Genomic DNA, 26211 nt, shown 5'->3' on the forward strand with positions numbered 1-26211 from the left:
CCGAAGCTCCGCCCCACGCACCAACGCTGCGCAAGGTCCTGGAAGGGAGAGAGAACGACGCTGACATCATCAGGACGCGAGGCAAGGTCCTCTTCCAGAGCAGCAGCAGCGGAGCCACGGCCTACAGAAGAGGATCGTCGGAAGGTAGGCCACGCTTAACTAGGGGGGATACAGAGGCGCCCACTACCACCAACGCAGCTGCAGCAGCGGTGATGCCCTTTTCCCTGCCCTACATACCTGGAGCGGCCTGGCTGCCTAAGTACTCAGGGGAGCCCCATGCCCTGACTGATTTTAAGGAAAGGCTATACAGTTTGTTCCAGGTTTACCCCCTGACAGAGGAACAGAAGGTCAGCATATTGACAGGGCAGTTAACTGGCGCAGCCCAGAGGGAGGTAAAATCATGGCCCGCTGAGGAGAAAAGGACTGTAAAGGGTATTCTGGCCCGGCTGCGGGGTACCTTTGACACACGTACCTCCGCTGAAATTAAAATGAGGTTCTATGGATGTAAGCAGCGGGCACAGGACAGCATCAGAGACTATGCCCTAAATCTGAAGGAAGCCCTAAGGGCCATCCAACAAACTGACCCTGGCAGTGTGCAGGAAACGGATAAGTTACTGACAGAGCAATTCATAGAAGGTCTGCTGTCTAGCGCCCACAGGGCCCAACTGCGCCTCATGTTCTTTCAGAACCCTGATCTGACCTTTGCCCAATTTAAGGACAGGGCCATACGGGTGCTCCGTGAATCTGCTATAAAGCCCCGGTGCCCTGCTCTCACCTACCACCAGGAGGCGGCGCCCTCCTCTATGGACCCCGTGGGGGCTGATGGACAGGCTCTGAACCGAGCACCGTCGAAAGATCTGCACCACCAAGTCCAGGAGCTGACCAGGAGCGTCGCGGCGTTGACCAGGACCGTCCAGGCGTTGCAAGTGGACCCGTCAAGACCCATCAAGTCGGCTTCAAGTCCGGAGGATGTCCCGTGGCGTCGACAGAGGAGGATCCCGTCGTTCCGAGGGAGGCCCACAGACCGCTAAGCAGAGGATGGACAGCCCATTTGCCGTCGATGCAACCAGCCCGGACACATTTCCAGGTACTGTAATTTAAACTGGTCCAACCTGGGGCAGAGGGCCAACCCCCAGGCATAAGATCACCAGGCCCTTACAAATGGCGTAATAAGTACGTTGGGGGGCGCCCGGTTTTACCCGTGGTGCTGGACGGTATCCCCATGAGCGCCTTGCTGGATACTGGGTCGCAAGTAACCACTATCCCTTATGTACTTTTTAAGCAGTATTGGACTGATGCTGATATCACACGGTATCCAGACAGTAACTTGAGCATCATCGCCAGTAATGGCTTACCCGTGCCGCAGATGGGGTTCAAGGAGATGACCATAAAAATTGGTAAAGTTGAACTACCGGCACAGGGAGTGATTATTGTGGACATTGACCGTCGTTAAAGTCACCCTAAAATAACTGTGGGTACTAACGTGATCGAAAATTGTCTTTCAGAAGTAATTGTAATTCTTCAACAGGTGGCGGTGAATGCTAGTTCCAGCCAACAGAGAGTCCTCAACAAGGAGATAAAAGCCCTGATGAGACGGCAGCAGGTAGAACTGCCTGGTGGTGAGATCGGCAGCGTAAGACTGAGTGACCCATTCCCCATTTCCATGCCTCCCAAAAGTGAAATGATGATCTGGTGTCGGACTGCAATCGGGTTGAGAGGTAGAGACTACCAAGCCATGGTAGAACCCGTGTACTCAGACAGCAGGCCCACCATTTTGACAGCCCGGGGGGTGGTTGATGTCCATCATGGGAGGGTGCCAATCCGCATCCTCAACATTGGGGAGAGGGAGGTACACTTACCCAGGTACGCTACACTCGCCAAGCTGTTTGTGGTCGAACACAAAGCTATCAGGGCCGTGGAACCCTTGCCTCCATCTCCTCAGGCGGAGGGTAATGGCTCCCAGAAACAAAAGGAGGACTGGTGCCAGAAACTCCATGTGGGTGCTGACTCCACTCCCCTGCACCAAAAACAAGGAGTCTACCGGGTGGTACAGGAGTACGAGAGAGTCTTTAGTAAGCACCCGCTAGACTTCGGCAGAGTAAAGGGGATAGAACACCACATCCCCACAGGGAGCCACCCACCAATAAAAGAGAGACACAGGCCTGTACCCCCTGCACATTATCAGAAGGCCAAGGGCATGCTAAGAGAAATGAAAGAAGCTGGGGTCATTAGAGACAGCTGTAGCCCCTGGGCAGCCCCCTTGGTTCTGGTGAAAAAGAAAGACGGCACCATGAGAATGTGCGTCGACTATAGACAAATCAACCGTATCACCCACAAGGACGCATATCCGCTGCCTAGAATAGAGGAGTCTTTAGCCGCACTAAAATCAGCTAACTTCTTTTCTACTTTGGACCTTACTAGCGGGTACTGGCAGGTTCCTGTGGCAGAGGCTGACAAGGAGAAGACCGCCTTCACCACCCCGATGGGACTGAGCGAGTTCAACTGTATGCCTTTCGGGCTCTGCAACGCACCAGGGACCTTCCAGCGGCTGATGGAATGCTGTCTAGGGCACCGAAACTTCGAGACGGTCCTCCTTTACCTGGACGACGTGATCGTCTATTCGAAGACCTACGAGGACCATCTCAAACACCTGGCTGAGGTGTTCGAAGCCCTGGCAGGCTATGGCCTGAAGGTGAAACCATCAAAGTGTCACCTGCTGAAACCAAAGGTCCAGTACCTAGGGCACGTGGTAAGCGCGGAAGGAGTGGCCCCCGACCCTGACAAGGTCACGGCAATCAAGAGCTGGCCAAGCCCCTCGAACATCAAAGAGGTGAGACAGTTTCTCGGGTTGGTAGGCTACTACCGAAGATTCATCCCCGGGTTCACTAAGATGGCAGCTCCTATGCAGGACCTCCTGATCGGACAGTCTAAGTCCAGGAGCCAAAAGCCGCCCTTCAAGTGGGATAAACCGGAAGAGGAGTCCTTCCGCCAGCTAAAGATGGCCCTCACAGGGGACGAGATCCTGGCCTACCCTGATTATGGCCAGCCTTTCATTCTCCACACAGATGCCAGTAATGTGGGACTGGGAGCCGTACTGTCCCAAAACCAACAGGGCAGAGAAAGGGTGATCGTGTACGCCAGCCGGAAGCTGAGGCCCACCGAGAGGAACCCGGAGAATTACAGCTCCTTCAAGCTAGAATTCTTGGCGGTGGTGTGGGCCGTGACGGAACGCTTCAAGCATTACCTGGCCTCCGCAAAGTTCACCGTGTACACGGACAACAACCCGTTGACACACCTGGACAATGCAAGACTGGGTGCCCTAGAACAGCGGTGGATGGCCCGTCTCTCCAACTATGACTTCGTGATCAAGTACCGGGCCGGCAAACCCAATGCCAACGCAGACGCCCTGTCGAGGATGCCTCACTTACCTGAAGGTGACGAAGACCCAGAAGAGCTGGAGGAGGTAGAACTCCCCGCGTTTCACCGGCATGGAGCCGCTCAATACTCCCACCGCGTGAAAGAGGAGGATCTAACAACCGTGATGATCAATCCCCTACCTCACCACAGCTGGGCCGAGACCCAAGATAGTGACCCTGCCATCCGTCTGGTGAAAGAACTGCTGACCCAGGAAGACGCCCGCTTGGATCCGGATGCTCCAGAGGAAGCCAACCAGCTGTGGAAGGAGAAGAGCAAGCTGTTCCTCTACGAAGGCAAGTTGTGCAGAAGGATTGTCAACCACCGGACGCACGAGCTGACCTGGCAAGTCGTGGTTCCAAGGCTGGATGGAGCTATGGTCCTGGGAGCTTACCATGACAGAGCGGGACACTTCGGTTGGAAGAAACTGGAGTTCCTGCTAAGTGGAAGGTTCTTTTGGGTCGGCATGAGAGGAGCTGTAGAAAAGTGGTGCAGAGGCTGTGGCCCTTGTCACCTAAGGAGGAAGGACCGCACCAGCCAGAAGACACCCTTGAGGCCCATCGTCACCACGCAGCCTCTTGAGCTGGTAGCTCTAGACCACGTCAAGTTGGCTCCAAGCCGGTCAGGGTACATCTACGCCCTGACAATCGTGGACCACTATTCCCGTTTTCTCGTGGTGGTCCCGGTAAAGGACTTGACAGCCCAAACAGCGGCCAGAGCCTTCCAGCAATACTTCTGCCGTCCACACGGGTATCCGGAACAGGTCCTGACAGACCAGGGTCCAGCGTTCGAGGCTGATATCTTCCAGGAGTTCTGCAACCTCTATGGCTGTAAGAAGATTCGTACAACGCCTTACCACCCCCAAACTAACGGGATGTGTGAGAAGATGAACAATATAGTCATTGATCTCCTGAAGACGTTGCCCCTGGAGGAACGCAGCCTGTGGCCAGAAAAACTGCCGGACCTGATAGACCTATACAACAATATCCCGGTGAATGCTACAAACTGCACCCCGGCTTACCTGATGCGAGCTAGACCAGGTAAGCTGCCCGTAGACCTGGAGATGGGAGTCCTAATACCTGAGGACACCTCCCCCGATGCGGACTGGGATACGGAAAGGCAACTGCAGTACAAGAAGGTACAGGAGAGTGTGGAGAAGAGCCTGGCCCAGGTGAGAGAGAGGCAAGAAAGACTCTTCAACCAACACGCCCCTGCTGGTCCCCTAGAACCTGGTGAGCAAGTCCTAAAGCGAAAAAGAAGGCTACATAAGTTGGACGACCAGTGGGAAAGGGAACCCTACACAGTACTGCAGTCTGACCATGACAACCCAAAGGTGTGCGTAATCACCAAGGACGGAGGAGAAACCACTAGTGTCGTCTCCAGAGACCACCTCAAAAGGTGCCCCGAGCAACTCCGTAATGCAGAAGAGGATCAGAGTGACCTTGAACCCGCAGAGGACAAGGAAGAAATGATCAGCACCGTTCTCGGAGAGTTCCCTCAGTCCTGGACTCGCATAAATGATGCCATAGTGGTACCCGTCCTGCATTTCCTGCAACCGGCACAACCAACACCAGAGCCGGGAGGTGAAGAGGAGCAAGCGGTTCCAGAGGCAAAAGAGCCTGTACCAGCAGCCCAGGAGAGTCAATCCTCTGCTGACAGTGAGCCTGCCATGCCTGCGGTAAGCCAAAGGACCCGCAGACAGCTGCCTGCCCTACCTGTACACCCAGCTGGTAGCTGTACCCCTAACGCTAGTGGGGAAAGCCAGGTTGGTCCACCACCAGACAGTGGGCTTCGTAGGTCAACCAGGAGCACAAAGGGGCAGATACCCACTCGCTGGAGAATATAGAGCGCGCTAAGATTGTAAATAACCCTGTTTCCAAATGTTGAATTGTTTGCAAAGTTACATGCATGTTTGGTAATTCTGTGTTTCAGTTTCTTGCAGCTACCGTAAGGACTCAAAGGTTATGGACTTTGTATAACCGGGACCTTGTATGGACTGCGTTCGGAGCCTAACCAAGGAATGAACTAAGACTGTAAAGGACTTGGGGTAGGAAGGCTCCCCGTTGTATTGGTGATATGGACACCCGGTCACAGACCACACTGTGACCTTATGAACTCAATCTGTGCGTCGTCTGTCTGTTATTGTTTTATGGTTATGCATATTGTCTTTGTTTATTGTTTAGTCCCGGAGTACTAAATTTCACTAGGGGGGAATGTGTCACCCTGGCCTGGATGCCACAAGTGTAATTAAAGCTGTGTCTGAGAGCAAGGGGGAAGTTCTCTAGTCAGGGGAACATTAGCATGCAATGCCTCCTGTCTCAGGCCAGTAGGGGGAGCTGGCTGCCCCTATAAAAGCTGGTACTGGGGGCAGGGTTAGGGAGAACTTGAAGGCCTGCCTCAGGACTGAGACTTGTCCCAGAGCAGAGCAGGGACAGACAGTTGTATTGCACCTAAGACGAAGTGTGGCAGGAGGAGAGCCACAAGCCAGAGACAAGAGGCGAAGTGAGCCTGTCTTGGCAGATAAAAGACTTACTTTACCAGACTTTGGTGTCTGAGGCTGGGAGGATTCCACATTCTCCAGCAGATAACCAGTCCGCAAGGGACTGTATATTCCTTGGCCTAAGAAGCCTGGAGGCTCTGCCACAACCGTAGGGACCAGTAAAGCCGTACAAGGCTGGGAGCAGAAAGGAACCCACGTCGCAGGCCATACAGGCGAGAATACACGGAAAGCTCGGAAACGTGGGCTGTTACCCTATAACGAGGAGATAGCCAGAAGGAGCGCAGAAAGCACGGTAGGCCTACACCCTCACCCTGACCAGGGCCAATTTCCCCGTTGCTCTCAGACATCCAGGTCCCCTCCTAGCTGGGACTGTTTGCGGGTCAATTTACCTGTTCTAGTAAAGACCCTGGACTGCAACCTGTTGTCTGCGTGCTCCTTGCTCCTCCAGCACTACCGATACTGGGACTCTCACCACCATCACTCCCACCATCCATCATACTGCCCTGGGGTCGCACTCTTCCCGTGGGGAGTCACACTACCCTAGCTGCACACCTCATCAGCCCCAGTGGTCTGCATGCAGCGGCGGTTCCTAATAACCGCAATCCACGGGTGGCATAGTCGGACATAATCAACAACACATAACGGACTACCACTGGCCTGACCACCCTGAGCCACGGAACCGGGTTGCCACTACTACTCCCATCGTTCCCCTACTGCCCGGATCCGAGTGCCCCACGGCCCAGGGGGCGAGTCTGCTTCATGTGTAATGTCGTTCATATGTATTGCCAGTTATGGTGAGGGATAAGTTCTCTGCTGTTTTCATTACATAAACACATTGTTACCCGATCCATTACTGGAGGATTGTGCACTTTTGCCTAAACCAGGAAGTTGTGCACGATCCCTCAGAGAGGGGAGGAGGTGCTTGAGTACCGTATTTTTCGGACTATAAGACGCACCGGACCATAAGACGCACCTAGGTTTTAGAGGAGGAAAATAAAAAAATAAAAATTTAAGCAAAAAATGTGGTCATGATGCACTTTTAAGGGGGAGGGGGTCTTCTGCTGACACTGGTATAAGGGTAATGTCCCCCAATTCTGACAATATCCCCCATCCTGGTATATATGCCCCCCCCCTCCTTTTATACGTGGTCCCCATCCCCATCCTGGTATGCCTGGCATCCCTCCATCCTGGTATGCATGGCACCCCTCATCCCTATCCTGGTAAGCATGGCACCCCTCATCCCTGTCCTGGTATGCATGGCACCCCTCATCCCTGTCCTGGTATGCATGGCACCCCTCATCCCTATCCTGGTATGCATGGCACCCCTAATCCCTATCCTGGTATGCATGGCACCCCTAATCCCTATCCTGGTATGCATGGCACCCCTAATCCCTATCCTGGTATGCATGGCACCCCTCATCCCTGTCCTGGTATGCATGGCACCCCTAATCCCTATCCTGGTATGCATGGCACCCCTAATCCCTATCCTTGTATGCATGGCACCCCTAATCCCTATCCTGGTATGCATGGCACCCCTAATCCCTGTCCTGGTATGGATGGCACCCCTAATCCCTGTCCTGGTATGCATGGCACCCCTAATCCCTATCCTGGTATGCATGGCACCCCTAATCCCTATCCTGGTATGCATGGCACCCCTAATCCCTGTCCTGGTATGCATGGCACCCCTAATCCCTGTCCTGGTATGCTTGGCATCCCTAATCCCTGTCCTGGTATGCATGGCACCATTAATCCCTGTCCTAATATGTATGGCACCCCTAATCACTGTCCCGGTATGCATGGCACCCCTAATCCCTGTCCTGGTATGCATGACACCCCTAATCCCTGTCCTAGTATGCATGGTCCCCCTAATCCCCATCATGCTGCACATTAAAAAAAAATAAACACTCCTACTCACCTTTCTTCTCTCCTCCAGCGCTGCGTCCGGTCTGCCCGCACTGATCTCTCCATGTGAGCCGCGCATGACGTCACTGCTATGCGCCGCTCACATGTAGAGATCAGTTGCCGGAAGTGCACACAGTCCCGGCGTGGGGAGCAGTGACTTCACTCTCCTTCATAGCCGGCACACAGCGGAGCCGCGCTGCGGCTGCTGCTGCTGCCGGCTAGCTCCTGTGCCCGCTCATTAAAGGGCATGAATATTCACCCCCTTCCCACGCCCATGGGCGTGGAGAGAGGTTGAATATTCATGCCCTTTAACAGCGGGCACAGGAGATAGCCGGCAGAAGCCGCAGCACGGCTACACTGTATACAGCTATTAAGGAGCATGAATATTCAGTGCTCCCCACGCCCCATGGGCGTGGGGAGCAGTGAACATTCATTTTCTTTAGCTGCGGGGACAGTGTAGGCTGCAGTAGGCAGTATACACCCCCCCCAACATTCGGACTATAACATTCGGACTATAAGACGCATCCCCCATTTTTCTCCAAAATTTTGGAGGAAAAAAATGCGTCTTATAGTCCGAAAAATACGGTAGTTGTAGTGTGAGGAAGAATCAGCATCATGGAGGGTCCAGGTGCAAGGGAGAGAAGTGTGCTCTCTGCAAGGACAAGCTGCACAAGGCCGGGTCCAGTCCCTAGAGCACAGAGACTTCCAGAGTCAATGCTAAACTGTGAGCCTGCTCGGTCTTTATATAACGAGCAGGAAAGTGTTTTACCTGGGAGCTCAGCAACTGCATGGAGTCAAAGACACTGCTGCCAGAGAAAGTGAGTGTTCTGACAGGATTCATGATGCCTGCTCGCTGGAATGGAGCACAGATCCAGTAACAGTTTACCTTGGACCCCTGGAGATCCAAGTAATCCTCTACCAGAGGTATAATTAGCAGCAGGAAGGCTACACAACCTCACAGCAGAGAGTCTGAACCCTCACCATGCAGGTCTGTCCAAACCCCTGTATGTAAATTGCATAGACGCTTCTGGAACTGTTTGCAGAATTCCAGTAAAAGGTACAAACTGGTTATCACCCTGTTTAAAGCTAATTATTTCCTGCTATGCCATTCCTGCTCCAACTCGCCTGGGAGCCAGAACTGGTTGGGGAGGGTTAATCATCTGGCACTGCTCATCACCACCTAACTCCCAGGGATCTTCATCAGTGCCTTGGCCATACCAGGCCGAACATCCCAACTGGCATCACAAACCTTTTTTTTTTTTTATTAACCCCCCAGTACCGTGACCGCAGCGGCACACTGGCATGGGCAGCGAATGATGTCACTGCTATGTGCTGGCCATGACAGGCATGCCCTCATCAGCTGCGGGCCTCTGATTGGCCGGCGACATGTATTAGAGTGCAGTGAGCCGGTGGGTCTCTGTGCTGCAATACACTTCAGCTGAATGTGGTTTATGGGCACCAAATCTGTTCCTGAACCTACTACCGATGCTATCACATTTCATAGGTGCTACATGCATTATTGTGATCGTTCAGCCCAGTGATTTCCTCATTGCACTAATTGCATATGTCATCAAATGGTTGGAGGGGGAAACAAACATCAGGCTCTTCTGTCCTAGGGGCAAAAGCCAATACCAGTATGGGGACCTACTTTGACCTACGGTACGGGGCAATGTCCCTTTTTCATCGATGCTACTGGTGGTTGTCCTCTTATTTTGCCGACTGCCAGAAACCTTAAACCTAATGTATCATTGGAAAATGACTAACATTTAAAAAAACTAATTATGCAAAATCTATTGTTTTTAAAAATCTTCTAATGTTTTTTGGGTGTTTTACATATCATTATATTTTAAAAAAATCTTGCAAGTTTCACACTGATGAAGCAGAGCCCAACAATGTAACAGAGTGGAGTAGGTTAAGAGACCACTATGGAGATAAAGCAGAGCCCAGTGATGTAACAGAGTCGAGTAGGATAAGAGACTCAAAATGGAGAAGTAGCCGAGCTCAGTGATGTAACAGAGTGGAGTAGGTTAAGAGACCACTATGGAGAAATAGCAGAGCCCAGTGATGTAAGAGAGTGGAGTATGTTAAAAGACCCACAATAGAGAAGTAGACAAGCCCAGTGATATAACAGAGTGGAGTAGGTTAAGAGACTCACTATGGAAAAGTAGCAGAGCCCAGTGATGTAACAGAGAGGAGCAGATTAAGAGCCTCACTATGGAGAAGTAGCAGAGACTAGCAATGTAACAGAGTGGATTAGGTTAAGAGGCTCACTATGGAGAAGTAGCAGAGACCAGCATTACAGCACAATGGAGCAGGTTAAGAGACTTTCTGTGGAGATGTAACAGAGCCCACTGTTATGACAGCATGGATTAGATTAGGAGATACACTATGAAGATGCAGCAGATACTAACGTTATAACAGATTGCGATAACTGAGCGAAAAAAATGGCGACAAAAACCGTCAAACTAGATTGGGTAAAAATAGAAACTTTATTTAACATACAAATATTAGAACAGGTATCTCACAATTGAAAGCAGATGACACGGAAAAACATGTCCAAGAGCAGACCGGACATGCAAGCCACCCAGAGCCATTAGCATATAGAGTAATAGATAACTTTATGTTAAATAAAGTTTCTATTTTTACATAATCTAGTTTGAGGACTTTTGTCAATGTTTTTTTCGCTCAGTTATTGTCTTCTACTAGCGTTGTCCTCCATTTATTTGTCCATAGCATATTCCACTTGGGTGTGATTTATCTTCGAACCTTAGGATATCATGCTTGTTTTTCTGTGGTATATCTCTGTTATAGCGGGTTGGCAGGGATGCAAGTAGTGGCATAGACCCCAACTACCTGAATTCTCAGGCAGAGTCTGACTACTTGAGCCGGGTTAAAGGCCCTGGGTGAGTGACGTCACAGCAGTGCCGTGGTGTACTGTTTGGGGGGTATATCACGGTGGCTGACCCAGGGCGGTCAGTGCACAAAGGGGTATCACTTATTAGCAAAAGCTCAGAGAGTTCGTGATGCCACCTGTGGTGTCTGGTGAAGGTCACCAGTGCTGCAACAGTCCTCTGAGGCAGGTGTCTAGGCAGCTAAAGATGGTACAGCTCCCCACAGGCGGAGCTGGCCTCAGGGCAGTGTAAATAAATGGATGGTGCGCTGGGCGTTGTGGTGCAGGGAGACAACGATGGTGCAGCAGGAGTAACGGACAGAGACAGGGGGTTTTGCTTCGCTACCTTTACTGGTACAGCTGTTATGTACGGTCCAGGGTACTCCAGGTGAAGGGCGCACTTTTGGACTTCTCCCCAGGGAGAGGGTATAAGGCCTCCTGATCCGTGTCTGTCTCTTTGTAAGCTCCTGGCCAGCCTGCAACTGGGCCTAGCTTATGTGTCCTGCTTTCACTTCACCTGTTGCTCTGAAGTAGGACCTCCGGTTAGTAACCACTTTCCCTGGATGTCGGGGCCTTCGTGGTTCCTGGTCCTGTATGTGTCTAGCTTCAGGCTTGCCAGGGACTTGTAGTCCTCCTGGGATTCCGGTTATCCCTACTGGGTGTAAAGGGCCCCTGTAGGCTCGGACCCGGTGTCCAGTTTGTATAACGGGGTGAGCTTACTATGCTCCTCTGCCCCCTTAGCTCCACTCTCCTTTTCTCCTCGCTGTCGGCCACGCTCGGGGCCGTCACTAGGCTTCAGCGCTGCTGGAGGCCTAGCTTGCCTCACACAGCAGCCTGCATGCTGCTCTCTCTCTGAGCACGCTGCAACACTAATCTGAGCTGCCTGGCTCCACCTTCCCTTTATATATCCCTATCAGGGCTCCCTCTGCTGGTCTGAGGTGGAAGGTGGAGGTGTTTGTATGTAGTGAGGGCCTCTTGTGGAGAAATCCATCCATGCACCCTTCTGGGTTCTATGGCACCATGCGCAGCAGGGCGCCACAAGTATGTCAGTTTGCCATTGCAACCTGGCACACAGAGTATCAGAGGGTGGATGGAGAACTTGGCGCTGGATCCAGGAGGATTTAGTGGCATTACCAATTGAATTGTGGCTTAGGGAGACTACACATCCCCCTTTATGTGTTTACATTCTTCGTGTTTAGCTCAAAAACTGCCTAAAATGTAATAAAAAACACATAAAAGTCTCAGAGATTTCACTTTTAGCTGATATACATCATGGTAGATAATGAGACATGGCACCGGATATTGTATTAATTCCCTCTAAATCTGGAACTTCTTGAAATGTGACAAAGCCCCACTCCAGGAGTCGATTTTAGGGGTCCATACAACCCAAGTGCTAATGTGGCACCCCTGCGGGTTCAGTCGCCACAGAGGTACTGCATCTCACCCAGAGGTGTGGTATCCCACTCTCAGGTAAGGATGGAGTACTGCCCGGGACCCTAACACCTGCATCCAACACTACACCGCTCCAGACCAACAGGAGGGGCAAGATGCATTGTTGCGCTGCTGAGCCCTGTCCCTGGCTGGAGTGGGGGGAACCAAGAGAGGGGGAACCATGTAGTGGGTGTGGGTGGAGGAAGAAGTTCAGGGGAGCACTTGAGAAGGAGGATATAAAAAGGGAAGCCGTCTTGGGTGTGTAGTCAGTCAGAAGTGAGGAGTTCAGTCAGTTCAGTCAGAGGAGGAGAGTGTGTGGAGCAGGAGCTCAGGAGGAGGGCCTAGTGAGAGAGGCCCAGGACAGACTGAAGAGAGGAGAGGAGCAGGAAGGAAGGCTCCAGAATAGAAAGGATCCCATGGCCACGGGCAGTGCGGATGCCACCCGTGCGCCCGAACCCACCAGGAGTGGAAGGATCAGGCCGCAGAGAGGGGACCGGTCCCTAAACTAGCTGAGTTCTTCAAGTCTCAACTAGATAACCGGAGGGTGCAGCATTTCTGGTGCTGCAGCCAAAAGCCACATTTAATCGCCAAAAAAGAGGCCATAGAGGACCCAGGGGATAGAGAAGACGTCGCCCGACAAGGTCCGCGGTCACTGGCTTGGGACACTGGGTGTGAGGCGCAGGGCAGGAGGATGAGAGCCAGCGCAAAAAGTCGACCAGAAAAGGCACACAGAACGGGGTCCCGCTAAGTGCTCTTGAACTACCTGAGGGTTTTCTGAACCCCTCTCTGAGTAGACACAGGATGATGTGGGAGGTTATACACCGGTAACTGTAACCTGGAATCTTGGCAAACTGTGAGTAAAACCCTGAAGACTGCACCTCACTGTCTCTGTGAATAATTGCTGTGACATCACCTGCCTGCGCTACACAGCACCCGTCACATCTACCTCATACAGCATCTACACCGCCCTGCAGCTAAGCTCTACCTGTGGAGAGCTGAACCAACTCTGCTGCGTCATCATCAGCTCCAGAGGATCAGCACCGCAGCGGCGGCTCCATATAGCCACATACCACAGGTGGCGTCACGAACATTTCATAAAAACTATAATCCTTTTCTTTAAAAACCCCTTTTATTGACCGCCCTGGGTCACAGACCGGGTCACCGCCACTGTGACATCTCCCCTAGCAACGACCCGCCCGGCTACCGAGTACTCCACGGCTCTGGGGGTGCTACCGAGTACGGGGTGCGTCACTGATATAGTTCCTCTGATATACAGTGTCCAATATGGCAGTAGGACCCCCAGTAGAGGTGTACATATTTTTTCTGTAAACCCGTGTTTAGTTTAGTATTTTTTCTTAATTAGCTGTAGGGTTAGTCGTCTTTCCATGCGCTGGAGACGTAAGCTCCTCTTCCCGTACACAGAGTTAGCATTGATTGAATGTACTTAGCGCTGTCTCCATTATTTGGTAATCATTGACCCTTACCACGCTGACTTAATTATAACTGAGCCCAGTATATTTTTCAAGGTTAATGCAACATAACTAGGAATAAATAGGAGTTATGTGTAGTTAAATCATTATTCCCATAGGGGGGTGGGGAGGGGTCTCCAATAAAATGAAAGAAAATGTGATCATGAATAATAGGAAATGTTAATCAGGTACTTATCCCTCGTAGATGCCGGCTGAGCTTTCCAAGCCAATAATCACATTTGTGTATTAAAATTGCATTTGTGATTTTTAATGACTGTCCCCTAATGTGCAACTAGATATAACAATTAGATCTTATTTCTGGTAAATCATAGCGGAGACATGGAGGGAGGCAGTTGTGCCTGTCCTTTACCGTCTCCTCTTTATGGAGAGATGTCCCGGTCCTTCTTCGTGTTGGAGCTTCCATCACAGATCTTGACTATAGCCATCAATAGTTTTTGGATAAGTCACCGAAACCCAGAGAGACTAATGTGTACAGGGGTCCCCAAATAGGAAAAGTTTGCCCACCACTGGATTTTCAAATGGCCGACCCTTTGTTACCAGAAGAGATAAACTAATGCCAGAGGGGTCTGACAACAGCCCACTGTCTTCTACCCATTGAAACATACCGCAAGCCCTACTTTCAGCTAACTCATGTGTACAGGGGTCTTCAGAATAAGAAAATGTTGAGGGAAAGAAGGATTGGGGGGAGACTGGATTTTAACCCCTTCACCCCCCGGGCCATTTTTCGTTCTTCCTCCCCTTCTTCCAAGAGCCATGACTTTATATTTTTCCGTCAATATGGCCGTATGAGGCTTGTTTTTTGCGGGACGAGTTATACTTTTGAATGTCACTATTCATTCTGTAGTGGAAAATGGGAAAAATTTCCAAGTGCGTTGAAATTGCAAAAAAAAATGCAATTCCACAATTGTTTGTTTGTTTTTTTATTTACCATGTTCACTATATGGTAAAACTAACCTGGCAATACGATTCTCCAGGTCAGTACGAGTACTCACATATCAAACATGCATCGTTTTTTTTATGTAAGTAATGAAAAAAAAATGTAAATTTGTAAAAAAAAATTTTTGCTTGTGTGTCCATTTTCCAAGACCCGTAACATTTTCATTTTTGCGGTATGGGGCTGGTTGAGAGCTTATTTTTTTGCCCCCCTGAGCTGACGTTTTTATTGATACCATTTTGGGGTAGATACGATGTTTTGATCGCAAAAAGTCGACCAGAAAAGGCACACAGAACGGGGTCCCGCTAAGTGCTCTTGAACTACCTGAGGGTTTTCTGAACCCCTCTCTGAGTAGACACAGGATGATGTGGGAGGTTATACACCGGTAACTGTAACCTGGAATCTTGGCAAACTGTGAGTAAAACCCTGAAGACTGCACCTCACTGTCTCTGTGAATAATTGCTGTGCCATCACCTGCCTGCGCTACACAGCACCCGTCACATCTACCTCATACAGCATCTACACCGCCCTGGAGCTAAGCTCTACCTGTGGAGAGCTGAACCAACTCTGCTGCGTCATCATCAGCTCCAGAGGATCAGCACCGCAGCGGCGGCTCCATATAGCCACATACCACAGGTGGCGTCACGAACATTTCATATATTGCATTTTATTATAATGTTCCAGTGGCCAAAAAAATGTAATTCATTGATTTTTTTTCTCGTTACTTCATTTACCAATCAGATTAATTTGCTTTATAATTTAATAGATCGGACTTTTACACATGCAGCGATATTAGATATGTATATATTTTTTTATTGTTTTATTTTTAATGGGGCAATTTTGTCATTTTTTAAATCTTTTTTTTTCACTTTATTTGTTGGTCCCCAAACGTCTGATCTCTTGTACTATACATAGCACGGCATCAGCTCTGCTATGTATAGAGAGAATCACAATCTCCTATGAACACCAGCTACATGCAGGCTTTCGTAGGAAGATTGTAATGATAGGCAGGGGGGTCTTCAGTAGACCCCCAGCTGTCATGGCAAACCCATCAGCACTCCGCGATCATGTCACAGGCGCGACGATGGGCAGGTGGAATGAGGTGCCCCCCTGCCGACGCCTGGCAAATGCCACTCCACTCGCAGCTGTTAGAGGCAGATGATGGCTGAATAATTCAGCCATCATCTGCCAGGAAAGATGCGTCTGAATAAAAATTGAAAGTTATAGCTCTTGGAAAAAGGGAAAAAAAAAAAGAAACCGCAAAAATGAAAGATATCCATAGCAGTAAGAGGTTAAGCACATATAATAATACAGAATTATATGTAGCCAGCAGGGGCAAAGGATACAACCACGCCCGTGTGGGAGGGGTGCCCGCCGGCGCCAATGTCCATGTCCATGTACGCACATTCAGCCGAAATGTATTGTGTTGCAGAGACCCGCCAGCTCCGTGCACCGCAGTACATGTTGCTGGCCAATCAGGGGCTAGCAGCAGATGTCAGCTTGCCCGTGATGGGCGGTACATGGCAATGACGTCATACGCTGCCCGTGCCGGCATGCCGAAGTCAGCTGCCGTCTTCTGCGCCAGCTATAGAGGAGGATGCCGCACGTTGTGGGAGTGGGGGAAGGTAAGAATAATCATTCCTTATAAATATACTGCTGAAGAATGGAAGAGGCTCGGGATGGGGGGCAATATGATAGGATAGGCGTCATTATGACTGGAATGGGCCAGTGTGGGGACATTATTAATGGAAGGGGCCCAGGATGGGGGACATTGTTATAGGATGGGGCACAGAATGGGGGATATTATTACAGGAAGGGACCAGGATGGAGGACATTATTACTGGAAGGGGCTCAGGATGGAGGACATTATTGCAGGAAAGGGGTAAGGATGTTGGCATTATTATAGGAATGAGCCAGGACAGGGGACATTATTACATGGGGGAGGTGAACACGCATTTATTTATAGGGCACAAACATATCACCAATGTGCATGAGATGACCCTTGTACAAGTCCAGTTATGTCATTGATACTATGCAGCACATCAATAACCGGTCTCTGATGTTAACGTGACGGACTCTCGAGTAGGTGATCGGCTTCAAACAAGAAAATGGCAGTGAGTCCCTAAACTGATTTAAAGTTTCAAATTATCAGCAATAATCTACTCAGCGCTAAATCAAATCTCTGACGTTATGTGCAATGATTTTCTTCTCCGATCGATTTCATGTTGTTTTCCTAGTTACGGCTGAGATTGCGTGCCTTGCTTACTATGTAGCAGTGTCTATGCGCTCACACCGCTGCATTCAGCTTTGTTATAATCTGTTTACCATTACAATCTTTCCAAGTAATTGGGCCAAGTGAATTGATTGACTGTCTCGGATTCTAAGAAGCCGGCTAGATGTGTTATTCACCTACTACATGTAAGCGAAAACACACAAAAAAAATGACAAAATAAATTTTATCAAGCTAAATAAAATAACTGAATAATAATAATAACAATATTATTGTAAAATAATACTACACTAATTTCTTATAAGCTTTATTTGACTTGGAGTTATGGTATACTGTTTGGATCTTAAAGAGACCTGTCACCAGATCAAAAGTATCCATTTTTTTTCTGTAATTTTATTCCCGCTGATCCCCTGGCTTTTCCGCTTTTTATATTTTCTAAATCCGCCATACGGTTCCAGAGATACGAGCCTTTTTATCTGATGCTAATTTTAATGGGCTGTACTAAGTGGGCGTGGCTCATAGGGTAATTATGCAGAGCAGCCTAAAGACACGCCCCGGAGGATCTGTAAGCCACGCCCTCTTAGTAAAGACCATAAAAATTAGCACTAAATTAAAAGGCCTATATCTCTGGTTCCGTACGTTGGATTTAAAAAAAACAAAAAACGTAATAACTAGGGGAGCAATTGGAATAAAATAAAGTAACAAACTGGACAGTTTTGAATTGGTGACAGTTCCCCTTTAAAAGATATGTCCATCTAAATTGCTTCAGTGCATCGAAAATTAATAAAAAAAAAAATCTAACAAATTTGTAATGAAAAATATCCAACCAGTTTGTGAATGCTGCTCCTGTCAAATGTCATTTAGCAAAAAGTAAAGGATATATAGAAAGTACAATGACTCTTTGTGTAGTCTGTAACCATGGAGACACATAAATCTGCATAGAAGGGGGCTTCAATGATAAGCTGCTCACAGCTTATCTTGCTTCTGGGACCCCCAATAAACTGATGTCTTCTGTGGGGGATTCTGCCAGAGATTGTTCAGTTCCTCTGCAGCGCCACCACAGGAGACATGAGGCATTACACAGTCTCTATTCAAATCAGTGGGTTATTTGTCTACTGAACAATATACTGAGTCCTCGAGAGTTCGTGCTTTTTTTTTTTTTTTTTTTAGCAGCTTTTTGACTTTTACGGGCTCTTTGTTTCCCACATTTATCTTTGATGTGGTCTGTGGTCATAAATCAGCTGAGGGCTCAGAAAAAGACGAGTAAAAGAGTTACAAACTCTCTAGAGTTGGTGCAAAAAGATTCCAAGGGCCAAGTCCATCGACTACGTCAGTAATTTATGGTCGTCGGATGGGACCCTTGAGATCTGTCTCCTACCTCCCGGGATCCCAGGCTTTTCTTTTGATTAGCCACCTGGCACAACATCATCATTGCGGCAAAAACGAATTAACGGCGCACCATGACGGTGACTCTAAAGAGGAGCTGGGTATTCTAGGAGGTGAGAGTCGGTTCTCAGGGCTCCCGATCACTCTCCCATTGGACAGTCAAAATGAGCTCACTGAAAGGTTCTCAGTTAACCCATTCTTCAGCCAGTAATAGAAAGTGCAACATAGATGCTATAGAAGGGAAACAAAATGTTGAATCAAACCCAAATGCAAAAATGAAATTTAGCCAAAAATTTCAGTTAAAAAAAATTACTCTCGAAAGTCTACAATCCCTTTAATTTGTCCATGCAACCCAAATTAATGAATTATTATGAGGAGCTAATAGTCATATATTAAATCTTAATATTTTACAACCACAGTATATCCATGGTAGATGTTATTTTTGCATTGGGGACCATGATGTCTGTATATTGCATACAGTAGGTTCAGTGCTGGGTGATTTCCCCGGCGGACGCACTGGATGTACAGCCCAGATGAGATGTGACCGAAGCCTTATCATGCCGGAGAAGTTCCTATTCCCTCCATGTCCCCTATTGCACGCTCTCTCCGGTGACTTCTGCGACGTGTACATCCTGCAGTTCAGGGGTTTAAGGAGCATCTCCTAAAAATTGATTAAAAATCTAATTTTCATTTCAGTAATTAATCAAGCGAAGATGCCGGAGAAGAAGGGTCATTACTGTTTAATTACTTTTAAAAAACAATCAGGCATTTAAGATTACTGGATAGAAACCGATTTGTTTTTAGCTCTTTATGTGCATCCTAAAAAGGTTTTATGGTGAATGTTACATCACAGCGTCACAGATACATACAGTAAATGTCAGTGTGAGGTGTGTGCCCCGTCCTGGGGGCAAACGGAGAACGTCTACCCCTAAGGCAATGATGTGACAACCGTATTCATCAGAAGCTGCCACGGACGGCACACTGACCAATGATAAGTCCTAGTGCACAAGTGATTTTCCACATAGTCCTTAGATCAGTGTGAACAAAAGTTGCATGCACTAATCTTGACTTATTTTGGACAAGACATTATTCTAGTATCAGGCAGATCCGGTGCCCATCTGTATAGCATTCAGCACACGGAGCGGCACATGCACCAATTTGCAGATGTGACTGGTCCAAGAAAGGTAACATTCATCTGAACATAGCCTAAGTAGCCACTCAATATATAAAGCGTTAGGAACCTTGTCAAGAATTTATAGAATGGGATAAGTTGGAAAAAAATGGAATGGAAAGGACTGGGCTCCCCTTTGTTACAGCCTATATTATACTCCAGAGCTGCATTTAGAATTCTGCTTTCTCTATTGAAGAAATTTACTCAGTCAATCACAGAGAAAAATAGTGCTGCATTCGACCAGTGTCTAATGGTGGATTCAGGAGTTGAAAGGTTTTACTAAGTAATATGAGGCTACGTATCTGTGCAGTCAGCTGTAAGCTCGGGTCTGTGTGTACTAAAATGGAGGGGCCTCTGATTCAGGCTCTGTTCACACCTGAGTCATGGTTTATGTTATGAACAGTAACCGCAATGCAGTGGCAAATCCATAACTCTAAGTGGACACCTAGCTTTCTATTGTTAGTAATAGGTCCAGACTCCTCCATCAGACGCACATAGAGCAGTGCGATCCATCACTGCACAGAACACGTCTCCTCCAAAGTCCAGTGGTGGCGGCTTTACACCACTCCATCCGACGCTCGGCATTGTGCTTGGTGATGTACGGCTGCATGCAGCTGCTTGACCATGAAGCTCCCAGCGGGGGCGCAGTGTTTGCACAGTGACTTGTTACTCTGGTGGCTCCTATTATAGGACCGCGGCCACTCTGTCACATGTTAGTAATGTCAGACGGCAAGTGGGGGGGGCCGGAGGTTATACACCAGGGGGCGAAGGGCCGGATGTCATACACTGGAGGGGGGCAACGGAGACAGATGTTAATACACTGGGAAGGGGGGGGGGGACAAGGTGAGGGGCCGGATATTATACACCGGAGGAGTGAGGGGCCAGATGTTATGCACGGGGGCAATTGTAACATGTTATACACGGGGGCAATGCGGCCGGATGTTATACACCAGGAGTGAGGGGGCCGGATGTTATACACCAGGAGTGAGGGGCCAGATGTTATATACAGGGGGCAATGGAACCAGATGTTATACACTGGGGGGGCCAATGGGGCCATATGTTATACACACGGGGGCAATGGAGCCAGATGTTATACACTGGGGGGAAATGGGGCCAGATGTCATACACCAGGAGTGAGGGTGCTGGATGTTATACACTGGGGGCAATGGGACTGAAGAAGAAACCTGAATCAGTAAGACGTGTATCTGGTACTTTTCTCCATATATACAGTATGTACATGATTTCTGGTGCGTTGTCTTATGGAGGATATGGTTGACACCTGATTCCACCTGTTATTTTGGAAGCTTAGATATAGATTTTGTTTCCACTCTTCCCCCTATAAGAGCGTCCTTCATTCCTTCCATTAGGTCTCATTGATCCAAGATGGCTTTATCTTTTCTGTTGCAGATGCTATTTTTGCCTGGCATGAAAGTCATACGTCTACAGGCTGGACCTCAGCCACAGGTAAAAGATCTGCACCAAATCCAATTAGCTCTTCATTTGGAGCTTTTTGAGAGCGTGTGGTATCAGCTATTCTGTTAGAAAAGATTAAATCAGCCGTTTAATAGGATTACTCAAAATGAGGAGGGTGGACGGGGAGATTGCTCATTTACAGGTAACGTAGACGTCTCCTACGAGGAGCGCGGCGGCCTTGGAGAGTCTGTGTATGGGTAAGTGTGGTGGAAGAACTAAGCAAGAAGCTGCCCCTATAATACGGAGAGACCCCGGCCCGGGGCAGGAACTCCTGCGATGGCGGATTTATCAGTGACCTTGATCCTATTGTCAGGTATGTGATCTCTTTGGATCTAATATAAAATCCTATTCATTCATTTTACCCTTAGACTTGGAACGTTTTATATGTAAGTAATACAGTATATATCGAGAAATATGGGTTTTCTTTTTGCTTGGTTGTGATTATAATTAGAATATGTGGGATATTTTGGATGTAGAAAAATTAAATATACCATCATTTATTTGAGCAATGGGCTTTCAATCAATACGATTATTAGATTCCAAAATTGCCTTTTGTGGCCTATGTTAGAAAATACCCTATAGTTATAGAAGAGCTGTCCCTTTAAATTGTACTACCACTGGCGGTGCTTGTGGATGATGACAGTTATACAGTATTGTTAATATTATCATTGTTAGCAGTATTATTATTACTATTATCAATGTTATTATTATTATTATTAACATTAGCATTATTATTATTATTTTATCATTGTTGTTGTTATTATTTATTATTTTTACTGTTATTATTACTATTAACATTATTAATATTTATTATTACTATTATTATTATTGCTGTTATTATTTATTATTACTATTTTATTATTATTATTACTACTGTTATTGTTATTATTTATTATTATTACTATTATTATTATTATTATAATATTATTATTCCTGTTATTATTTATTATTATTATTATTATTATTATTATTATTATTGTTGTTATTATTATTATTTTTTATTACTACTATTATTATTATTTTATTATTATTGTTGATATTATTATTATTTATTATTATTATTATTTTATTATTAACAATAATACTTTTTTAGATCTTTTACAAATATACAATTTTCTATTCACTGACAGCAAACTGAGGCATTAAATCACAAAGTATATACCAAATTGTTTAACTTTTTATCATGCAATAAATTTCTTTAAAAAGCTAAATCCTAAAGTTTTTTAAATCTCGGTATATAGGAAATATGATTTGATTTATCGCCGTGCAATGTTTTATTAAGATACATTGTATTTAGTTGCAAACTACTACTACTACCTCCAATATTGTAAGTGCTGTGATATCACGGATTATTTTGGACAGGACATTCCTTTCTCTCATGCCAGTCACTGACTTTGTGAAGAGGTTCTGAAGCAGCTGCATTGTATATTTTACCATCCCCTCCTCTGGCAGCTGCAGAACATAAAACTACAGCTGCTGCGGCGGCTCTTATTTAGGAAAATGAAGGAGTTTCATAGCAATCAATAAATAGTAGATAGGAAACTTTTTTTTTGCAAAGGGGTTCTGCAGCAGCTGAGATTATATAAGCAATATTATTTAAAGAACATTAGAAGTCAGTTTAGAATAACATGGCCTGTATAAATGTATTTTATATAGTCACAGAATTCAGCCTGGTATCTGATAATGTCCATATAACGTCCAGTAATTTACTAATTGATCCCATATCTAAGCGTCATGTCGGTTGTCCTGGACTACATTTTCATAATAACCTTCCTAATATTATGATTTTTTGCAATACACATTATTAATCATATCTTGGTGAATCCGCCATTCCTTGGACATCCCAGGGGAACATCAAGTCTCCCTACACCACTTTAGGTCATGGAACCAGTGGTGGGGACTGGGGACATTTCTCCAAAGTGTCCCAGGAGCCATTTTTCAACACAAGACTCATGGTGCTCATGTTACTGTGAGCGGCCTGCATGGCCTAAATGTGCTACTGACGCGCCCCCAGGGCCGTGGGGTACTCGGCAACCGGGCCTCTTATGGATGCCGATGGGGGAATCACGGTGGCTGGCCCGGTCCGTGACCCAGAGCGGTCAGTCAAAGGGGGATTATTTATAGAGGATTTGGAAAGTTCGTGACGCCACCTGTGGAATGCGGCCAAAGGGAGCCGCCGCTGCGGAGCAGTCCTCTGGAGCTGGTGTTACGGCAGCAGGGATGGTGTGGCTCTCCACAGGAAGAGCTTGCTCCAGGGCAGTGTAGGCAGTATAGGTTGCGCTGTGTGTTGTAGTGCCGGGAGGGAGAGATGGCGCAGATGAAAGAATGGACGGAGGCAGTGCGGTGCAGTCATCCGAGTTTTTACACACAGTTCTTATGACAGTTACACTGGTGCACTGTACAGGTGTCAGCCTCCCACGTCGCGCTGCGTTCACCAGGCAGGGATTCAGCACTTTCTCAGGCAGATTAGGAGTACCTGACAGAACCCCACTTTCTTGTGTTCCTAGCTAGACCGTCTTCACGCTGGGTCTTTCTCCCTCCTGCCCTGCGCTTCCCACTCTCAATCCCGCTCGGGTGCTCTGAAGTCCCTCCTGTCTCGTCGGAGTTCCTGGACCTGCTTGACCCTCACGGGGATTAGAATGAGGCTTCGGCAACTGACTATATAAGCCAGAAGCCTCCGGTTTTCCCAGCCAAGACTTGGAGTAACACGGCTGGCCCAGGGGCCGGTCCCCTTCTTGCGGCCTACGATCCCTCTGTCTTCTGACAGATTCGGGGCATACGGGTGCCGTCCTGTGCTCGCCGTACTCCCTAGGATCCCTTCTGTAGATCGGAGCCTACTCCTCTGCTCCCCACCTGGGCCTCTAGGATTGGGCCCTACTTGTGGAGCAGAGCTCCTAGAGAGACTCTGCTGCCTGACTGACTTGTCCTACTAACCCTTCTTCTGATCTGCCACCCTAAGATGGCCTCCCTTTTTATATCTCACTCTATAGTGCTCCCCTTCACTGCTTCCTCCACCCACACCCACTACTGGTTCCCCCTACCTCTGGGTTCCCCCCACTCCAGCCAGGGTCAGGGCTCAGCAGGAAAACACATTGCATCTTGCCCTTCCAGCCGGCCTGGAGCAGTGTAGTGTTGGATACAGGTGTTGGGGTTCCGGTCAGCACTCCCTCCTTACCTGAGAGAAGGGGATACCACACCTCTGGATGAGGTGCAGTACCTCTGTGGCGACTGAACCCTCAGGGGCGCCACACTACCATGTCCTGAAGCGTCTTCTGCTTGGCATTTGCACTGCTGCCAGCAGAGGATCTTGATGATTTGCCCAAGTGCATTCAGACAACCATTAATAACCTCAGTGATAGCAGCCGAGGCTGTAAGTGCTGGGATTTCTGCACGTGGCGATCAGACTCCAGAATAAGCCAAGAAGCTTAGAAAATTTTGTTTACATTTTTTCATCATTTGCAGATCAGTAACGTCTCCATCCTGGGATTTCCATAACTCCTCGACTTTTCCTTCTTGGTGTTGCAATTTCAATGTTGAGGGATATATATAGAAATCCCTTTTCAATGACTTCACTTATTAACCACGAATACTACTATTCTTTTTTCCAGCCGCCGCACTACAGACGTTTGCCATCGACGTTCCACAAATAAAGAATTCCAGTTTACTTCATCTGACGACGAATCTTCTGATCAACTACAGTAAAAGTGTCAGACCCGTGAAGAACTGGAGCCGAGCCACCACGGTGTATATAGACCTCTTTGTCCATGCCGTGTTGGATGTTGTAAGTCAAATTTATATTTTTTAATCTGATTATTACAACTAAGCGCCACTAAAAAGTTGTCAGGGAATAAACACTTGTATTCTAATGCATCTCAAAATTAAAAATGTGCTGATCGAGTGATGTAATGGGGGCTACTCATCACTCTGGATTATAGAAGAAGTTCTCATTCAAGATAACCCCCCGGTATGACATCCAGTTGCCCTATTATTATGGGTTAGGCAACATTTTAAACCCCTGTGTAGTCTTAGGGTAGGTGCACATGGCGTCTTTAAGACGGACCCACCAAGATCTTCCTAGGCGAAGCTGCTTTAGGAAAGAACCGACGATCTTTTTCCTGAAATGGTTTCTCTGCCGGTTTTCTCGTCTTTGCTGCATCTTTTTTTTCTATGAATTAAACTATTACTAGCGGAAGCTGACGAAGAATGAACGTTACTTCTCTAGAAAATCCTTTTCTAACTGGATTATAATGGTTTAAAAACGTTCTGATTCTTATAATATGCCAAATTTTTTTAGCGTTTTTTTAAAGTATTAAAACCAAAAAAATCTATGAATTTTTAATGACTATCCCTGATGCGCATTCACTGCATAGTAAATGTCTTACAAGTGAAACCACAATGTGGCTTTGCATTTTTTATACATTCCACCCTGTAAAGAGTTTTTTTTACTTTTTTTTAGAATGTCATATGGCAAATTAAATTAACATTTATTAGCCTGGAAAAAAAAGCCTCAAAATAAAAAAAAAGTTCTAACTCTTGGAAGATGGGGATCGAAAAATGATAAAATAGTTAAGAAAGGCCCTTTAAATTTTACAAGTGAAACTTTACAAACTCCCATAGAGCAGCTGGACTCCCTTTAATGGGTTCATTCTAAAGACGCCCAACATAAAAAAACATGGCACCATTAATATCCTAAGGAGAACATGCAGTCACAGGTAGAAAACAAGTATGAAGATCCGTTGTCTGCACCCCTGAATAACATCGTTCTCCTGATTAATGACTCAGCAACTAATTAAAATAGTGAGAGGAGCTGGCGATTTGTTTAATGTGTCATCTGAAGGTGACGTCCCACTTAATCAAAGATAAACCGCAAACAACTACACAGAAAACAAGTAATCAATTCAGGAGCACAAGTTTCCAAGAAATCCACTTCTGACAAAGTTCTTTAGCCACCGGTTTATTTCTCCAGCTCAAGATTATTTATTATAATTATTATTATTATTTTACGACTATTATTATTTTTGTAATGTAATATTTTTCTTCTACTAATAGTAGTATTTTTAGTATTTTATGCCATATAAATACTAATGATTTGAGTTGGTCAATACAAGAATTTTCTCATAGTAACTGGTTACAATTTCAAACATGGATCACAGCTTCCAATAGGCGGCGCTAGAGTTCTAGTCCTCTTCCTCTCTGAAGAAAAAATTTGCATATTTAATTTCCCAGAGAACCATGCATGGCTGATAAGTCTCCTCACTCTGACATGCCAGGCTTGGCTTGTCACTCTCCACAAGGAGAAACGTTATCCCTTAGACCACAGTCCAGAGCCTCTCGCCTAGCCAAATCAGACCTCATACTTTGCTCTGATGAGGAGGCATCACCTCAAAACA

General features: G+C 47.2%; 1 protein-coding gene across 1 annotated transcript in view; it reads left to right on the forward strand.

Annotated features, from left to right (window-relative positions):
* Nucleotides 1-16087: 16087 nt before the first annotated feature.
* The window catches only part of HTR3B (5-hydroxytryptamine receptor 3B), a 32887-nt gene continuing 22763 nt past the window's right edge, over nt 16088-26211 (forward strand). Inside the window, exons 1-5 of the mRNA XM_073655436.1 lie at nt 16088-16186; nt 17250-17314; nt 18202-18290; nt 20756-20812; nt 24430-24602. Coding sequence (XP_073511537.1) covers nt 16088-16186; nt 17250-17314; nt 18202-18290; nt 20756-20812; nt 24430-24602 — 483 coding nt within the window. The remainder of the gene's footprint in view (nt 16187-17249; nt 17315-18201; nt 18291-20755; nt 20813-24429; nt 24603-26211) is intronic.

The sequence above is a fragment of the Phyllobates terribilis genome, unplaced genomic scaffold (assembly GCF_046119375.1).
Source record: "Phyllobates terribilis strain yellow unplaced genomic scaffold, ASM4611937v1 Scaffold_12__6_contigs__length_324123572, whole genome shotgun sequence".
NCBI classification, from domain to species: Eukaryota; Metazoa; Chordata; class Amphibia; order Anura; family Dendrobatidae; genus Phyllobates; species Phyllobates terribilis.